The following is a 19449-nucleotide window of genomic DNA, read 5'->3' on the forward strand; positions in this document are numbered from 1 at the left end:
CATGTTGTTCAATGTCATCGCGCCGCAAAAACCATGTTGTACCATGTCTTCGCGCCGCGAAAACCGTGTTGTGCCATGTCATGTCTATAACTATTGATGATGCTGTTGTTATGTGTGGTAGCTTGAATTGAATTGATGTTAACAAGTGTCGCATTGTTAGGCAGAATAAAATTGCATAGCAGAATGAAATTGTACATAACTGCTGAACTGTGAAAATTTGAGAACTATTATTATTTAGCATTATATATTTTTTTTTAAATATTTAGAACAAATAATATAAGGATTTTTAAAAATATAAATAATAAGTGTAACACAGGAAAAATAAATTCATAATTGGAATGAATTTTTTAATAAATATTATTAATCGAACATGAATTTTTTCCAAACTTTTTTCATTCAGAATAAGAACATGTTCATAAATATTATTAATTTGTACATGAAGGAAATTTTTAATTTTTTTACACAAATTTGTTGCTATTTTATAATAAATTGCATTATGTAGTTCAAATATTTTTGTATAATATCCCAATATTGGCCAATATTTCTAAATGTATAGAAAAGTCTGAAACGTATACATATTTTCTCATTGTATAGCTGAAAATCATAAAAAAATTAAATATTTTCCAAGAAAAATTTCAAACATTTTTGAATAACATAAAAATATACTAGAAAATTTAAATAATTTTGTTCAAGCCTTCTAGATTTTATTTGAAAACAAAAAATAGGGAAAAAAATTCTGTGAAGTTACGCAATAAATGCCCTACACTTTTTCTTCAAATCGTTGGGCAGTTGCTTTTGTTCCATTGGATCATTTTCGTAGATTTATATTTTTGTAGCAATTATGCCGCGAACGATTCAGAGACACTTCATTAAATTTAAACATTAAATATATTATAAACTTCACCGTTAATGATTTATACATTAATTTAATTTTCTTTAATTAAACACCGTCTAATAGGCCAATTGGCTTTGTTCATGAAGTTTTATTTTATTTAGCAATGTAATTATTAAATGTCCCGTTAATAATATTCGAGCGGTTGTACCTAAGTCAGGTAGTATTTAAAATATGTATGTGAAACACATTACATTTTTAATTCCATGAAAATTATTGGCATTTTATGGCTTATATTCCACGTATTCCTTTTAAAGTAATAATATAACAGGTAATATTACTAAATATTGTAAAATTTTCCAAAACAACATTGAAAAACCCATTGGTGTACTTTAGTATTTTTATTTTGACCTACTATATAATATAAATATAAATTTCAGTTGTATTTTTATAGTCAACTAGCTTGACTCGGTGCGCTTCGCTAGCCCTGTCGTAGTAAAAAAATATATAGCCTATTGACGCTTCCCAGTAAGGATCTATCTACGTTCCAAATTTCAATAAAATCGGTTCAGCCGTTTAGGCATGATGCTCAAACAAATAAACAAACCAACAAACTTACAAAGACAGCTAGCCGTCAGCCGCGCCGACACGGCTTGCTTCTCTGATTAAGCCATGTCCGTCTGTCTGTTGAAATCAACTTTTCGAAGCCCCCAAATAACTTACATACCTACACGATTCTTACATCATATACATATATCCGGAATTCTTCCGGCTCGGTTGCTATTTAAAATCGAGTAAATCGGAAAACCAGGACTACCTCGATTTTTGACCTATATCTGGATTACTAAGTCATTAATATAGACGTATATAAGACCATTGTAAGTTGGACCTACAATGGGTCAAAGTCGGAAAAAATATTTTTTAACCCGAATTTTTTTCACCAAAAGTTTTTTTCCGTTAAATGTTTAAAAAAATTGAATTGAATCAAAAATAAAAATTTAAATTTTTAAAAAACAATTGGAAATTTTTTTTTTTTTTCAAAAAAAATTAAAAAAGTAGTTTTTAACCACCAAAAGTAATATATTGGAGAATTGTCGGAGGAAGATTTGTTTACAAGAAATAGGTTATTGGACTGTTTATGAGATGTCTTTTTAATAGACTATTTGAGGTCAATTTGCAGCCGTTCATAACTATTTAACTAGTCACGTAGCTAGTTATATAACTTGTTGTCACCCTAAATGATAGATAAAGTTCGGGACAGTATCCTAGAACTGCTGGGTACTATTAGATATTATGCAGGCTGGCAGGCAGACAGACAGACACTCACACCGAGAGTTGGCCAGGCCAGTTCAAAGAAAAACCATAAGTCTGGTTTGTAATAACGTTTGTTTAGTTTAGTGTTACCGATTAATACATACAAACACACAAACAACCATATAATGGTAGACAAAAAAAATTTTTCAAACAACTCCACCTTTAAGACTTAGTAACCCAGTTTTTTTACTTTTTTTCTTGGCAAACTGAAGAAAAAAAATTTAAAAATTCAATAAAAGTGAAACATAGGCTGTTTGGTGCATTTGCTAAAGTACCCATAGTTGAGCAGGAGGCTTATTTGTTTATTTGCTTTTTTTCTTTTTCTGTTTGCATATCAACTTTACCTCCACCTTCAAATGTAACGTTAAATTGCAAATTGCAAATACTAAACACAGAAGAAAAATAAACCAACAAAATAAGACGCCTAAACATAAACTGAGGCTTAGCAAAAAAAAAATAAATAAAAAAAAAACAGCTCGCAATGTATGAGTCTAACATAAAATCTCTTAAAGGCGCACCTTTAGACTTTGAAGTTAATAGCGAAAAAGACATAGATTGTTTCGTTAACCAGTAATATGCACGAGTGCACTGCACAGTGGCAATGCAGATGGCGAATTATTGGAAGTTTTATGTTTTTCAATATTATAAAAAGTCTGCAAGATCCTAAAAGAACAAGTCCTTATTTAAATTTATTAAGGGCCATTATTACAATATGCCTTTATAGTTAAAGTTAACTTTAAGGGTACCTTTTCCTATTGCAAGTTGTAATAATGGCCCTAAGTCTTTATAATTTTTAAAATCTCAACGATATCGGAAAATGTAAACGCAGAGCAAAAATATAGTTGTACATTTCATATATCTGATTATAGTAAATAAACATATGTTTATGACAATCATAATATACTATGTTTTATGATAACCATAATCAGAGAACAACACAATATTGTCAAGTAATACAGGATAAACATGGTTACCACAAACATATACAATCTGTATGTATGATTGCTACAATTATGTGAATGGTAACATAAACATATTATGATTACCACAATCATATACATAATTACAGTAACCATAATATTGTTAAAACACTTTTAAAAATGAGAATCGAAATTGATTTCACAGTAATATAATGATCAAGATTCGAATCTAAATTTGTATTATTTAATAAACTGTTGTTTTTGCTTCCTCATTGATTTGATATGTTTAAATTTCAAAATATTTTCACATCACTGAAGCTACTAAATATTTTATAATTTGGTGAACTTAAACAAATTGTGTTAACACTGTCGCTTTACCTTTATATTTTGATAACTATATTTTGAAAAGACTTTGGATTAAAACTTTCTAAACTCGAATCTGTTGTCAAAAACGGACTTATCACTTATATCAGAACTTTGTTGTTGAATATCAGAAAATTAGATAACTTGGGAAAAATAAATAATTTCAGAATAACGTGATAATATTACAGAAAATTGTTAATTTTAGAAAACAAATTATAGTTTTGAATATTTATTATGAAATTCCTAATTTGATTATTGGGAATATGACTTTAAAATCCGGTATTTTTTATAATATTTATTTTGAAACATTTGTACATTTGTCAGGCCGCATAGCATTTTTCGACCAATGCTCACTTCAAAAAAGTCTGTTAAAATTTCAGCACCTCATAGATAGTACCCTTTTGGTCCCACCAAATACAGAGAATTACTTTAACGCCATGGATATTTGGATTTGGTGTTGACTGCTGGTTGTCCGGGCTTCACATACGATCTCGTATGCTTCGAGTTATCGTAACGGATCCATTTTTCATCGCAAGTAATTAATAATTAATTGGTTTTATTATTTAAGTAATTTTATGGCATTAATGTTTCATATGATTTCGGGCATGTGACCGCTGCGGCTAGTGTGTACATGGAGTAACCTGGAGGTCCAATTTTGACACACACTTTACAGTAAATCAGGCTATATTTCGCCAATAACGCGTTGATTATTCGTTTCCAAGTGCTCGATCGTTTTTGGGTTATCTGCATAGACCTGGGACTTTACATATCCACAGAGAAAATAGTCTAATGGCTTCAAATCACATTCGTTGACTTAATGTTTCTCTTAGTAAATTGATTGTATTGCTTCAATTCCTGTATGAATTGAATCTTGTAAATATGAAAATCAAGATTCTTACACAAACTTTTTAATAAAGTAGATGGACATATTTGGATCATCATCAACATTATGCTGCATACCTTCAATCGTTTGTTCTGAGCGCAAAGTACGACGTTCTTCAGAATGCGTATTATCGTTAAAAGTAAACGTATTGCGAAAACGATCCATAGTTTCTCGAATTAATCGCTCTGATGGACGACTATGAGCACCATTAAATGCATGTAACCCCCCGTTTCCACATGCAAGTAATTACTTGCAAGTAATGAATACGTATTATCATCGAAAAACAACAAAATTTTTTGTGTGTCTACACTATGCGTTGCAAGTTCATTTAAACAATGTCGACAACAACGAATGTTCTTGCTATATTGAACGAATTAAAAAAAATATTAAGGGAAAGACAGTATTGCCGTGTTGTCAATATTATAAAATTACTGAAAAAAATATTTTCGTTAATTTTTTTTTAAATTAATGAAATTTATTTTTAAAAATATCATTATAATTATAGACGGCAATACTGAGTATTAACAATTTTCAAATTTAAAATATTATTGAAATCTTTCGGTCAAGAAATCGTTTCGAAAAATACATTTCTTGGTTACACGATAGTATTACAAATATTTTAATTCTTTTTTCATTGATATTTTTCTGCTAACTTTATTTTTATTTTATATTTTCTTTACATTTTTGTTTGCCTTATTTGTATTTAAAAATACATATCTGATGAAAATAAAAAGTTTTTGAATAGTTTTAAACAAATTTTCAATACCGACCGTGAATCAAAAAAATCATTTGTATTTTTGGAAAATCTAATACAAATGTTGTTTAGACGATGAAATTGTATTATGATACTTGAGTTTTTGACAAATATTAATACTCAGTATTGCCGTCTATAAATACCTTAATATGTGTTGTTGTATATTTGTGTTTTATTTTATTTTTTTAAGTATAAATCTGCTATTTTCTTTTACTAAGTTCTAGTAAATTGATATAAAACTCATTCTTGGTAACACTGTTTCTTCATTTGTCATTTTACTTGCGACAAGTGGAAAAATTTACTTACAAGCAAATTCTCTTGCAAGCTGAGCTGCAAGTAAGAAAAATATGAATGTGTTAGTAAAAAACTGAGTGAGTGTATTGAGTTTTTCGAATGCCCGATGAGTCTGTCGAATTGAACCATGATTTTCAAAATAAATATATAAATTGCCAAATCAAACTAACCTCAAAACAATCGAGAACTGTCAAATCAGCTGTCACAACAAACAGTGCCGCTAACTTAAAGTTATCCCTTTATAATATCGAATAAATTCCGAAAAATATATTTAGAATTTCGCGAAAAATCACAGTGTCTTTATAATTTTATTCAGCTGAAATGACTTTTTAATTGTTCCACTTTATGTACCACTGTCACTAGTTTAAATTGTGTTTTTCATGTGTAAAAAAACACATACAGAATACGAAAATTGTGTGAAGTATTTTGTTGGTTTGGTTTTTGTGCATCTACTGAAGTGAAGCTGCTGCACATGCGTGGTTTTCTTTAGGCTCAAAAGTCTCATAAACAGAAAACTCTCAAAAAGCATAAAAATACAGATTTTTTTTTAAGCTTCTACATGTGTTTGTGGTGTGTATGAAATGGTAAATGGTGGAGATAAAAAATTGTTTATAAATTTTTACCATATTGATGACTGCATCTTGGAATCACATAGACTCACTGACACACACACGCTAAGTAATGCAGTTCGTAAGCACTTATGCTGGCATGCAGCACTTATACTCTCACAGATATTTAAGTTTAAGTGCATGCATGCATGCGTGGTAAGTTAGTGTTTGTGTGGATGTGTTGTTGCATTGTTAGAGAGCTCATATCTGTTTGCATCTTTTAACTAATGTTTGGATTTGGTTTCTTTGGATTTTTTTTTTTGGTTGTTGTTGTCGTTGTCGCGTTGTTTTTCTCATTTAAAGGTTTTGGAGCTGCAGTCGCTATTTGCAGTATTTGCAATAGCAATTGTAACGTATATAAATAGTTTTGGTCATTTGGAATAGTCATCAGTTCAACGTTTTCTTGCAAACGGTGTGTACTACATACAACAATTATCAAAATATCAAAATATCTAACTATTTAACTTTAACTTATAAACTTTACATAAAAACGAAAATTAAATAAAATTTGTCATTTAATTTAATGAGTTGCTGCATTTGTTATTAATTATTTATATACCTTTTTTCTAGAGAATCGATTTCAATTAAATCTTTCGCAAAGATCTCGTGTGTGTGCGTGTCCTTTTTTTGTGATTTAAATAAAAGAAAATAATCAAAGTATAAAAATGAAGGTACATACATAAGTATATTGAAACAGTAAAAAATAATCAAAACTAAAATATGGAATATTTAAAGAACATTTGAGAAAAATAAAAACCAGGATTTTAATGTAAATGTGTTTATTGAATACTGCTTAAATAAAATGTGTTTTACACTGATTTTAAATAAATAATGTGAACTAAAAGGACTTATACATATATATCCTGCCAGAACACTGCTGTTCCTTACAAAGTTATAAAATCATTATTCCTTAAACCTTAGTTTGTTTATTTTTGTTATACATATATTGAAAATATTTTAAAAAATATTTTCCTTACGAGTTACTAAATCTGGCATTTAAATTTTAAATGGTTTATAAAACGCAGTTTACAAAAAATAATAGCTAATAAACCGAGAATAAATTTAAAATTAAATTAAGAATGATGCCGGTTAATTTAATTACTGTTGTTAAACTAAGACGAACTAAATGTTTTACAAAATAATCCGTAATGATATGCAATTGAAATAAAAGCACTGGTTTCAATTGCGGTGATTCATTTTAATATGTATGATTAACCGAGCTACATACAAAACTAAATTAGAGTTACTTAAGGCTACAAGATAGTGTATTCATGATAATAATAGAGTTAAAAGATAAAGTTAGTGCTGAAAACTGGCCATAATTATTTTACCCAATCTGCTTCCGGAATTTCTTGTTCTCCAATAAAAAATTTTAATATTTTGTTCATGACAATGTACATTTTATAAATTTGGTATTCTTTATATTCAAAACCAATCTGTTTATTCTAGTTTTAACACCAAATCTTCGGTACAAGGTTAAAAGTTCCAAATTTATCAGATATCCCAAAAAAATCTATGGACTAAAACTCTACCTTGTGGTACACCAAATTTCCATTAATTTCGATTTCCAATCACATGTACAATTTATTAGAAGAGACCTAAGCTTTATTTTGAGCAAAAAAAAAAATGGTCCATTTTGAAAAAAAGTTTTAATTTTTGCCAAAATAAAATCTATCAAAATAAATGTTTTGAGTTACAAAACATTTAATTTCATAGATATCCTACTCGCATCCTACCCTGCGACATAAAATCTCTTAAAGGCAAAACGCTAAGCTTTCTGTTGAGCAAAAAAAAATAATAAAGGGCCCATTTTGAAAAAAAATCAACAAAATTTTTGATTTTGCAAAAAAAAAAGTCAAAAATTGTATATCTTGAGTAACAAAACACGTATGTATTTTGATATACATATATCCCACTCGCATCTCACTAAGTGACCAAAAAGCTCTTAACTGAATAGACCCAAGTAAGCTTTCTTCTAAAAAAGACCTATTTTGAAAAAAAAATTAAAACATTTTTTATTTTTTTTTTTGAAATATTGAAGAAATAGCTATCTGAACTATTTGGGACACATTTTGATAAAAAAAAAATAGATAATAAGCTACATGGATTAGAAAAAACAACTCAGTGAGTTCTTGACCGATTTTCTTGAAAAATTGTGTCTGAATTACTATTCAATAGGACTAACCTTGGTGGAAATTTCATCCCGATCGGAAGACATCAATTTCAAAAGTTGGTTCACTTGACATGATCCATACAAAATAATACAGTAGTTGCAATAATATAGTTATATTTTTCAATAATAATATTGTAAAATAATTAAGGCCATTTTGCAAGAGGATGATATATTAAAAAATAAAAACAATCTAATTATTTGAAAAAATTGCATTTATTTTAATTTAAAATTTATATTAACAGCCTATGTTTATAAAATTAATGACATTCTAAGCGAAAGTCAAATACAAACAAATTCGTTATAAAATTTGGTTTTTACAGTTTCTACAGATATCTTTAAAAATTCCATCATCTAATGAAATTATTAACAAAATGTTTACCATGTTTTTTTTAAATTTTATTGTTTTTCTTTCAACACAGTACTTCATTGCTATCGCTTTACTTGTTGCTGCCGCCCAAGCCATTCCAATTGAGTTGGGTCACTACGGCCATGGACCATTGTTGCATGCTGCCCCTGTCTTAGCCCATGGTCCCGTACACTTAGCACATGCTCAACCAGAACCTGTGGTATATATGCAACTTCAATAGAAAATATTTAATGGTTTTTTTTTTATAATTTTTGTCATATAATCTATGCAGGCCTATCCCAAATACTCCTTCAACTATGGCATTAAAGATCCCCATACCGGTGACATTAAATCACAAGCTGAGGAACGTGATGGTGATGTAGTCAAGGGTCAATACTCGTTGGTTGAACCTGATGGTTCCGTACGTACCGTCGACTACACCGCCGATGACCACAATGGTTTCAATGCCGTTGTACACAAGACCGCACCCAAGGTCATTGCTGCACCTGTACATGCTCCTATCTATGCTCATGGCCCAGCACCATTGTTGCATCATTATTAAATTCTCCACAAAGAAGACAACAAAGAAAAAATAATATTAAAATCTAATTAAAGAAGACAACAACAACAAAAAAACAAAACAAGGAATGTCAGGGATGTAATGTAAAGAAACGAAAATGAAATGAATTGAATTGAACGACAAGCTGGGAGGGTCGAATGAAGAAAGTAAGGACAAATTTGCTATGAACTGGATTACGGTATGGTTTTTTTTTAATTAAATGGTCTAGAATTTTAATAATATTTTTTTTATCAATACAATTGAGAAAAAAACTAAGTATTTAAGTTACAAAGTTATCGATATGAAGCGAAAGAAACGACGATGATGAAGAAGGAAAAATGAAAAAAGCAGGAAAGGAAAAAACAAACTGAAGTATCGATTGAAGTACTTAGTTTAACTTTGACTTCAATAAATTAATGCATTTAAAAGGTTTTTTCTTTTTCTGGTTTTGTATTAAAGGAAACAAACGATTTTATTTTATATTTTTTTGTTTTATAATAATTTCATAAATTTCATTAATTTAATTTTTCAATTCTTCAAAAAAACAACAACTACAAAAAATTTCATTAATTTTTCCTTTAAACTCTTACTGGTTCTCTTTACATTTGCTTTCGAATAAAACAAAAAAAAGAAAAAACATTATTTAAGAGTTGTACTTAAGAGTAGTTAGAGCTTTTTATATTGAAAAATAAATAGAAAATATATCATAGGAGAGATGTTGTAAGTAAAGGTGTTTTTTTGGAAACTAAGAAGAGCATTGAAGAAAACCACCGTCTATTAATTTTATATTCTAAATACTCATAGTCTATTCTTAACTTTAATTATATTTCACTTTTGTAAATATTTATTTATATATCTCTTACTATCTAGTGAACTTTATTGCTCTTTGTAGAAACGAAAACACATTTGCCGAATTAAAGTCTCTCCCCTTCTGGCTCCAAAAAGCTTTAAAGATGGGTTTATTGTTTTAAAGAAAGTTTGTTGGAACATTTTTTGGTTTTTTGCATAATATTTATGCTGGTTAAGTTCAAGGTGCCATTTGACTACTCTTAAAAACAATTCAACTCTTTTGCAATGTTTTAAAAATGAATTCGATTAAATTCTCTTTTGGAAATTTGTGATATTGTGATACTTGTTAACTTTATCATTATTTGTCTATATAACTATTATACATATGTATGAATCCTTTCAAGCTAAACGAAAAGAGATTTCAATTTCGACAGAGCCGGTCACTGTGCATTAATAATATTTTCAATTTCTGAAATTTATTTCCTAATTTTCACTTGCTCTCACTCTCTTTCTTTTGGCTGTCACTTAATGTTTGCTCTACTCTGGTGTAAATAAACTTACTTTTAAAAACTTGCTTCATGTGCATTTATATTTTATATCTAGAAATTCTCAAATCTCATGTAATATTAGCTCTAATTCAATTTTAAAACTCATACTCAGTCTTTATACTCTAAATGTAAATATTATGGTTCTAATTCCCTTAGAATTTCTCTCAATTTCTGTGTATACTCTCTATGTCTCTCTATTGCTATTACTACTTATGTGTTTACAAGAAATTCTCTTATTGTAAATAAATGTTTAATTAAAAACAAAAAAGAAATAGAAATAATTCTTTAAGAGTGATTTGTTACTAGTACTAATACTAAATAATAGTTTGCTCTTTCTCTCTATGTGTATAAATCTTGTACATACTATTTTTTTTTGTTCTTATACTTTATATTTTTATAATTATTGTATTATACTTATGTGTGTATATGTTTTTACGATTAATTTTCACAAATCATTTGCAACGAAACAAAGTGTTTATGTAAATAAAAAAAGATAATAAAAAATATATAAAAAAAATTAAATAAATTTGTAATGGGTTGTTTCATTTATTTAAAGCTAATTGATACTATAACTTTTATTCTGTTTAAATACGTTATTCCCCTTTGAGTCAACAATTCTACCTACCACCTCAGTAGTATCATCAAAACAAAAGACTCTAGCAATAAACATGACTCTTTACTTTATTATTGCTTTTCAATAGTTTTGCTTTTTTTTAAAAAGTCTTCTCACGTATTGTTGTAAAAATTATTTGCTAAAACCATATTTACCATGACCATTAATTTATATTAAACTCATAATTGATAACTACCTATACACTCTTTTAGTATTTGATTTTTTCTATTTTCGCAAAAACAATTACGACAAATTATACTCAATTGACGCCTTTACAAATAAAGTAACCAGCAAATAAATACTTAGGAAGCAACACATAAATGGCTTTCAGTAGTTTTTTTTTTTAAAAAAATAATAGAATTTTGTCTATTAGAATATCTTCTTTGGCATTCAGTATAATTTGATAAGTAAAAGAGTGTATAACTCATTAAACTCGCTTAAATTCGAAATGCCAAAAATAATTAAAAATTAAAGCCAAAGAATTTATAACAAAACAGAAATAATTAAAAAAAAACTAAAATTAATATTCTTATAATGCTAAACAAAGCGCGTGTAGTTATTATTGTAAGTTTATTTAAAAATGGTGAAAGATTAAAAGATATTTTTGTTATGAGAAGAACAATATTGTGATGTCATAGTTATAGAATTCAAAAAATAATATATTATTTGAAAGTGAAACTGTAAGAAATGTGTATTACAAAAAGAAATAGTAAAACATAACTAACGGAAATACATTAAAGATTGCTAAAATGTAACAAAATTATTTAAATTTGTTTTTTAAGAAATCTAGAAAGTTATCAATAGTCAATATCATAAAAGCCTGCCAATAATATATGAAAATAGACAATTCAAATCTTCATCATCATTCGATGTTCATGAGTTTAAGAAATCTTATATGGAAAAAAATAACATTTTGTTAAAATTTTATTGACTTATTTTTTAATTAAAACAGGTTATAGAACTACCCAATAAGCAACAAAGCCCCAAAAATTCAAGTACTTGAACATTTTGTTGGAATTTGATGTGAATACAAATGTAATTATGTTTTCAACTTGAAAATATACTTGAAAAACATATGGCTTGAATTTATGTTTCCTTTTTACTGGAGAATGCTATTGAAATAAAGTGTAATACAACTGTAATTCAATTGCTTGACTATAATTTAAGGCTTGAATTACACTTGCCTCCAATTTGAATACCAGTAAAAATGCTCATGGGGTATATGGTGCAAATAGTAGAATATAAGCAGTTCTTCTTATTCACCGAATTATACGTATTTAAATTAGTTTATTTTATTCCATAATAGTATTTTATATATTGTTAGAAAGACAACTTCAAGCAGAAAATAATTTTTTTCATCTGCTTAAAAATTTTAGCTAATTCAGCAATTTACAATTAATATAACCACAGATTCTTACCATTGACCCATTATAAGCCGATCTTCATAAGATTATTTACAGCAAATTTTTATAAAAAACTGATGAATTTCAACATGATATAGTTATTTATAACGGATTTATGAATATTTTAGAGAGTTTTTGAAGTAGGTCTCATATAGAAAATACAATCTATATGGGACCTATGACCAATTATAGGCTAATCTTCATAAAATACGGTATAGTGATTTTGATACTATATATGGGGATTAGATGTGTCGAATTTCAACCTGATGGATATTTTGACTAATTAAGTGATTTTTTGATCTTATATGGACTGAGATATGGACTTATATTCACAAAATCCAGTAGTATGATTTTTGGATACGAATTATTGATCTGTGTAAAATTTGGGTTCAATATCAATATTTGTGAACGTATGAAGGTATTTTTCGAAAGTGGTCCTTATATTGGACCTATGACCAATTATTATACCCTTCTCCATGAGTGGCAAGGGTATATATAAGTTTGTCATTCCGTTTATAATTTCAACATTTTTCATTTGCGACCCACATAGTATATATATTCTGGATCGCTGTATAGATATCGAAGTCTATATAGCCATGTCTGTCCGTCTGTATGTTGAAATCAACTTTCCGTAGCCCCCAAATAACTTACATACATGATTCATACATCAATATATCAGGAATTCTTCCTGCTCGGTTGCTATTTAAAATCGACAAAATCGGCTCACAAATGGCTGAGATATAAGGAAAAAACCGGGACAACTTCGATTTTTGACCAATTTTTGATTACTAATAGACAATATGGATATCTAATGATAGATATTTCAAAGTCCATTGCAACGTATATAAGGCTATAGTAAGTTAGACCTACAATGGGTCAAAATCGGGAAAATATTTTTTAACTTGAATTTTTTTTTCATTAAAATATTTTTTTTCCAAAAAATTTGTAAAAAGCTTTGTTAAAAAATAATTTGTAAAAAATTTTTTAAAACAATTTAAAAAAATAATAATTATGTTTAAATAAAAATATTTAAAAAACAATATTTTTAAGTATAATTTGGTGAAGGGTATATAAGATAATAATATGGTAAAATTAGGATTCACATGAATGTCGCAATCATATATACATATGATAGTAGTGAACAAAAATATATTTATGTCAATCATGTTATCGTATTGATGAATCATTATATCATAATATGTCGTTCTCAGATTATGATATCCTTAAGCAGAGAATAACATAATATTGTAAATCCTTCATCATAAAAATAATTGTCACAAACATATATTTATTTATTTATAACAATCATATATATGATTGTTACAATTATGTGAATCATAACTATGGTGAATCATATATATGATTGCTACAATTATGTAAATCATAACTGTACCATGTTATGGTTATTGTAATCATATACAAAATTACTGTGACTATTATATTGTTAAACCTTTTGTAAAAATGTTGAAATGGTTACATTTCCTTAATATTACATTTATGTAATAGTAAGCAATATTCCGGTAAGAAATTTGTGTGGGGACTAGGATAAATCATAAACAAATTCTTGCCATTTTCAGTAGAGTTTGTCCTTTTATCATATGAATAACAAGTGAAAATTTTCATGTTATTCTCTGGAATATATTTACCCAAAATAACAACAAAAAAAATATGTGAAAATTATCAAAATTTTTGGAGGTTGCCTTACATTTCGGTCCATAATTCTGGTTCTACTAATTCGATTTAGCTGATTTTCAATAGCAAGCTGCCTAGAAAAATTATAAACATTTTGGCATAAATTTCCTCCATGGTATCTGAGCAGTTGGTGTAACATCTAAAACAATTTTAAAAATAGTATATCTTCTCATCACCAAAAAATTACCATTTGTTTGTGTAGTTAATTTAACACTTTTTAAGATTATTTTAACAAATATTAAATGTAAGGTGGTGAATATTTGCAAAAGTACATCTGAAAATTAAATTTTTTGAAAACCAAAATTTTTTAAAAATGCAGACTTTCAAATCTGTCTTAATCATTAAAATCTGACTACAGCTTCATAAAATTTTAAATTTAAAATAATAAAAATGGAAATGTATTTGTTTATCGGATATGGTCAAAATAGGATAGGTGGTGGTTTAAAACCTATAATTATAGACGGTCATAATTGAATATATTGAAGACATAATTTATCTTTAATTTGAAATCAAAAATGTCAATCAATGTATAGCTGGCATTTTTAAAAATGCGATCGGTCCATAATTGCTTATGCTCCCATATAAGACCCACTTTCGAAAAAAATTATTGAAATTTTAAAAGAAAAATGTTTTTTGCTCACATACTCAGTATAATAATATTAAAATTTTACAAAACATATGCTACAATTTATTACGACCCGATGGCAGTGTCATGGTGACACATTTCAACAAATTATGCACATTTTATTATTTTATTACTATAATAAATAATAAGTTAGTTTTCAACTTTAGCTGCTTAAGTTTTATAAATAATACGCCTTAAACTATACTTTTATTTTTTGTTATTTTTATTAGAGTGTTTTTTAGTAAACCAACTAATACTTTTATTAAACTATACTTTTATTTTTTGTTATTTTCATTTTAGTGTCTCTTAATAAGCCAACTAACATGTCAGGCATTCTGCAAGACATTGCCAGCCACAATCAGAGACGATGATGGTGATCGTAAAAGTCCCACAACATCTTATTACCGCCACAATATTTTTGGTATGCTTTCAAAGAAAGCTCACAAAAGCTTTAGTTTACCATCCATTTTTCTTTTTTATTCGTTGTCTCAAAAAAATAGGTCCCAACACGTATGCTTTTGGCTTTGAAGTAAATGATAAAGTATCTGGCAACATACAGTTTCGTGATGAACGTCGTTATGCCAATGGTACCGTGCAGGGATCCTACGGTTATGTACGACCCGATGGCAGTGTCATGGTGACACATTTCATGGCCGACAGTGAGTTGGGTTACTTAAGTCAAACGCAAAATTTTGAGCCCGGTGACGAACCGAAATGGCAAGAAAATTGGCCTACTAAGAGACCAAATATCTTGATGGAAAAGCCTTTAGAGTCCATACAACCCACAGTCGTTTATGATGACAAGGAAAAATTAAATTTAACATCAATTCTGTTGCCTGTAAAACCAATAAAAGAAGAACATGGTATCGATTTAAATCCTCCTGCATTAGAGAAAGAATTGGTTAACCCTGCTGTGTTAGAAGTTATCAATGGCGAAGCTCCTCTGCTAATGGACACAAAGAAAAAAGACAATTCATTGGGATTTGAAACCGTTCATCAATTTATACCACCAGCATTTCCGATTGTACCATTTCAATTACCCGACGACGACGTTAAAATACATCTAAATGGAGGTTTAAGTAAAACACCCATTCCTGTGGTTATGAAAACTAATGAGACTCATTCGGACAATAAATACGATCAACAAAAACTAAATAATTCGGAAAAATCTTTAAACCTACCTGATAATGATGCCACATCTAATGATAAATATGTCAAGTCTAAAGGTAATAATGCGGAAAAATCTTTACCCAGCACAGCCATTAAGTCTAGCTCAAGTAATGAGGACAATTTAACAAGATCTCCTCAGGCCAAATCGATTTCCATTGATAAAAACACTGACTGGTATGATAAAGTCATTAAGCAAACACGCCAAGAGTATTTGGAAACTGTGCAATAAATAATTGAAGTGTTTAATATGGAAATAAAACAAATGCAAACAATATATTCAACATTATAAGAGTAATATTTGAATGGCTCAGTAACTACTTATATCGATTAACTGCATTAAAAATAAAATTACATTCTCTAAAATTACATAGATAAAATCATATAGATCGGAAACTCCCCTGTCAAAGGAGTGACTCAGTTGTCAAAGTCCTAACTAGTGAGAATATATTAGTAAAAAAATAACACTCGTATGTGTGATTATTTTGTGTAATTTTTTGTTTGAGTTTTTCTTTTAGTTTCCGCTCTATGTGTATTTCTCTATGGCGTAAACATAAGTGCAGTTAATCGATTTGACTAGGGAGGCATACACACATTTATAGAAATTTTAGTTATAAAGTTATTAAATATTAGCTAGTTTTTCATAAAAGGAATTAGTTGTCAGTTTTACATTTAAGTTGAAACGAAACCAAAATAAACAAAAGACCTAAATAAGACACTATATGGAGTTTTAATTACAGACATTTTTATAATTTAATTAAAAATTTGAAATCGATGTCTTCCGATCGGGATGACATTTGCACCAGACACAATTTTTCAACAAGATCTTTGGAGTTAGAGGGCTTGTCAAAATTTGACATTTTGGCCAAGCAGCTGATTTTTCTCATACATGTAACTTATTACCAATTGTTGTTAGCAAAATGTGTCCCAAATAGTTTAAATAGCCATTTCTTCAATCTATCGAAGAAAAAATTAAAAAAAAATGTTTGACATTTGTTTTCTCAAAAGTAAGCTTAGATATTTTCCTTGAAGACCTTGAAAACATAAAATTTTTACCTTTCTTGCAAAATCAAAAACTTTGTTGACTTTTTTTTCAAAATGGAGCCTTTTTTAATTACTTTTTTTTTGCACAAAAGAAAGCTTAGATATTTTCGATACGATTTGGATACCTACCAAAATATATATTTTGTAACTCATGACATACAATTATTGTTTATTTTTTTGCAGGGACTTTTTTCATTTTTTTGGCTTAAATGAAAGACTAGGTCCTTCCTTTAAGAAGTTTTTGGCCCCATTTAAAAAAAAGTAAAAAAAGTTTTTGATTTTGCCAAAAAAAAATTTTAAATTGTACATCTTCAGTTACAAACCATTTATTTTGATATATATCCCACTCGCATCCCACTAAGCGACCAAATAGTAGAGTTGGGTTTATTAGCTCAGTGAAGTGACCGCTCTTTTCAGCTCAGCTCACTGAAATGAACTAGGTCGCTCTTTTAGCTCATTAGTTCAGTATGTTGTATAATGACCATTTCATTTTGAGAATTGCTTGTAGTGAATTAAATCAATTATTTCTGTTGTTAGTTGTAAAAACACACAGTCTTTTGACAATTAGAGATTTATGCGTGAAATAATTGATTAAAATTTTAAAAAATAAAATTGTATTTTATTTAAACTAATATTTTTGCGGAAAAAAGAGTTCATTTTTTATTATTTATAATTTCCGATGCTAACCAAATGTTTAGACAATATTTGTTAAGCAGAACATTCACTAACTATAACGTATTCTTTTACCACAAAATAATAAAATTACCAAAAACTCAAGATATTAACTGGAATTTGAAAAAGGAAAAATATTTTGATGATCTGATAATTGTGATCCAAAATAAAAATGTGACAATAACTAAACCAAAATGAATATTGTTGCAATTTTTTGGGTCAATTGGCAAAATATATATTTTTTATCTGACTTTTACAACTTATATATTAGGGTATTCATTCGACTAATGATCGTTCGATTAATCGAATAATTTCTTACGAATAATTATTCGACCAATTTAAAAATGGCAATTTTCGAATAACGAATAATTCGAACAATTTTATGTAGAATAATCGAATAAAACGAATAAATATTCATATATATTTAAATTTATTAAATTGCTTAAAATTTTTCATAATTTCAAATTTAAATAAGTAATAATGACTCACAAAAATTGTATTGTTTCTGAAATTCGACAAATAACTAAAGACAAAGGGACTTTTGATCACTGTAGATAAATGTTCCGATAGCTCCTTCTATAAATATATAAATATTACTGCAAGAAGTTACAATTCTAAAAACAAATCTTTCAAAATTTTTAACTTAGGACCTTCAACCAATGAAAATAAAAGGAACGGAATAAAATATTTGTTATTTAGCTGGCGAAATATTAGAAGATCCATCACATTCAACTCCACTTGTGATTTTGAAACGGTCATCGAAAGTGACATTGAGTATGACATTTATAATGATTACATTGAAATAGATGAAGGCCATGATCTTAAAAATATATGTATATAAGTGATGTTATTAACCGCGTACGTAAGTGTTGCAAAATATTTAATAAATCGAATGATAAACACAAATATTGCAAACTAACGTTTTGTTGCAAGAAAAGCATGGAGCATGGTTCGTCTTATACATGATTTTGAACATCGTTGATCATCTTTGTCTAACATGGTAATAAACTTTTTGCGTATCACGCGCTGCCTGACTTCAAATTAGCCACGTTCACTGACAATGATATCAAACTTTGGACAGATTCCCTTTATTGTGTAATTCCCAAAACCACTTTATTAAGCAAAGATTCTGCAACGTTGAATGAATAATACAATTTGTTATAAATAATTTAGAAATAATGAATAATTAATTTACTAAAGAATTAGTTACTCAATTTAAAACCCGAATTAATGAATATTCTATTTGAATTCAGGATCATGTTCATTCTTTACTATTTTAAAAAAATTTAAATTATTCGAATAATTCGATTAATTTTAAACGTGTGATCGAATTATTCGAACAAGTTAAAATCTCTTATTCGAATTATTCGTTTTATTCGAACAAGAGAAAAATCGAATAATTCGAATACCCTATTATATATATATGATCAACAAAATTTCTACTAAAAATACGAAAGAAAAATAGTTTTGTGATACAATTTGTATATTTTCAACATTAACTTAATTATTTTATGATATAACAATATATAAATAGAATTTCTGAATTTAAGGAATAAGATTTTATAAATCTTATTCCTTAAATTCCGAAATTCGAAACTGTCATTCCAAAAAACAGCGAAAAACCCACGATAGGTCGCTCATGGCAGCAGACAAATGTTCTGTTGATGTAGCAGTATAGTAAAAAAGTGCATAAGATATATATTTTCTAAAAAAGTGATTGAAATAATATTGCTAATTCAATTAAGAATATCAGTACTTTGTATTTTTTTAATTATGTGTTTTGTTAGATATAATCTCACTAATGTGTTTTTGAAATAGTATTTTTTTACTAATTACATACTTTCAATTAC

At 28.0% G+C, this 19449-nt stretch overlaps 2 protein-coding genes across 2 annotated transcripts; both read left to right on the forward strand.

Annotated features, from left to right (window-relative positions):
- Positions 1 to 6633: 6633 nt before the first annotated feature.
- On the forward strand, positions 6634 to 9122 carry LOC135953854 (cuticle protein 8-like). The gene is made up of 3 exons (XM_065503867.1): positions 6634 to 6639; positions 8561 to 8707; positions 8780 to 9122. The coding sequence occupies exons 1-3, from the start codon at positions 6634 to 6636 to the stop codon at positions 9047 to 9049; spliced, it is 423 nt and encodes a 140-aa protein (XP_065359939.1). The 3' UTR covers positions 9050 to 9122.
- A 2278-nt stretch (positions 9123 to 11400) lies between these two features.
- Positions 11401 to 16601, forward strand: LOC135955026 (uncharacterized). Its single transcript, XM_065505300.1, has 3 exons — positions 11401 to 11560; positions 15017 to 15137; positions 15217 to 16601. Exons 1-3 carry the CDS (start codon positions 11531 to 11533, stop codon positions 16113 to 16115), a joined length of 1050 nt encoding a protein of 349 aa, XP_065361372.1. The 5' UTR covers positions 11401 to 11530; the 3' UTR covers positions 16116 to 16601.
- Positions 16602 to 19449: the final 2848 nt, after the last annotated feature.

The sequence above is a fragment of the Calliphora vicina genome, chromosome 3 (assembly GCF_958450345.1).
Source record: "Calliphora vicina chromosome 3, idCalVici1.1, whole genome shotgun sequence".
Classification (NCBI taxonomy): Eukaryota; Metazoa; Arthropoda; class Insecta; order Diptera; family Calliphoridae; genus Calliphora; species Calliphora vicina.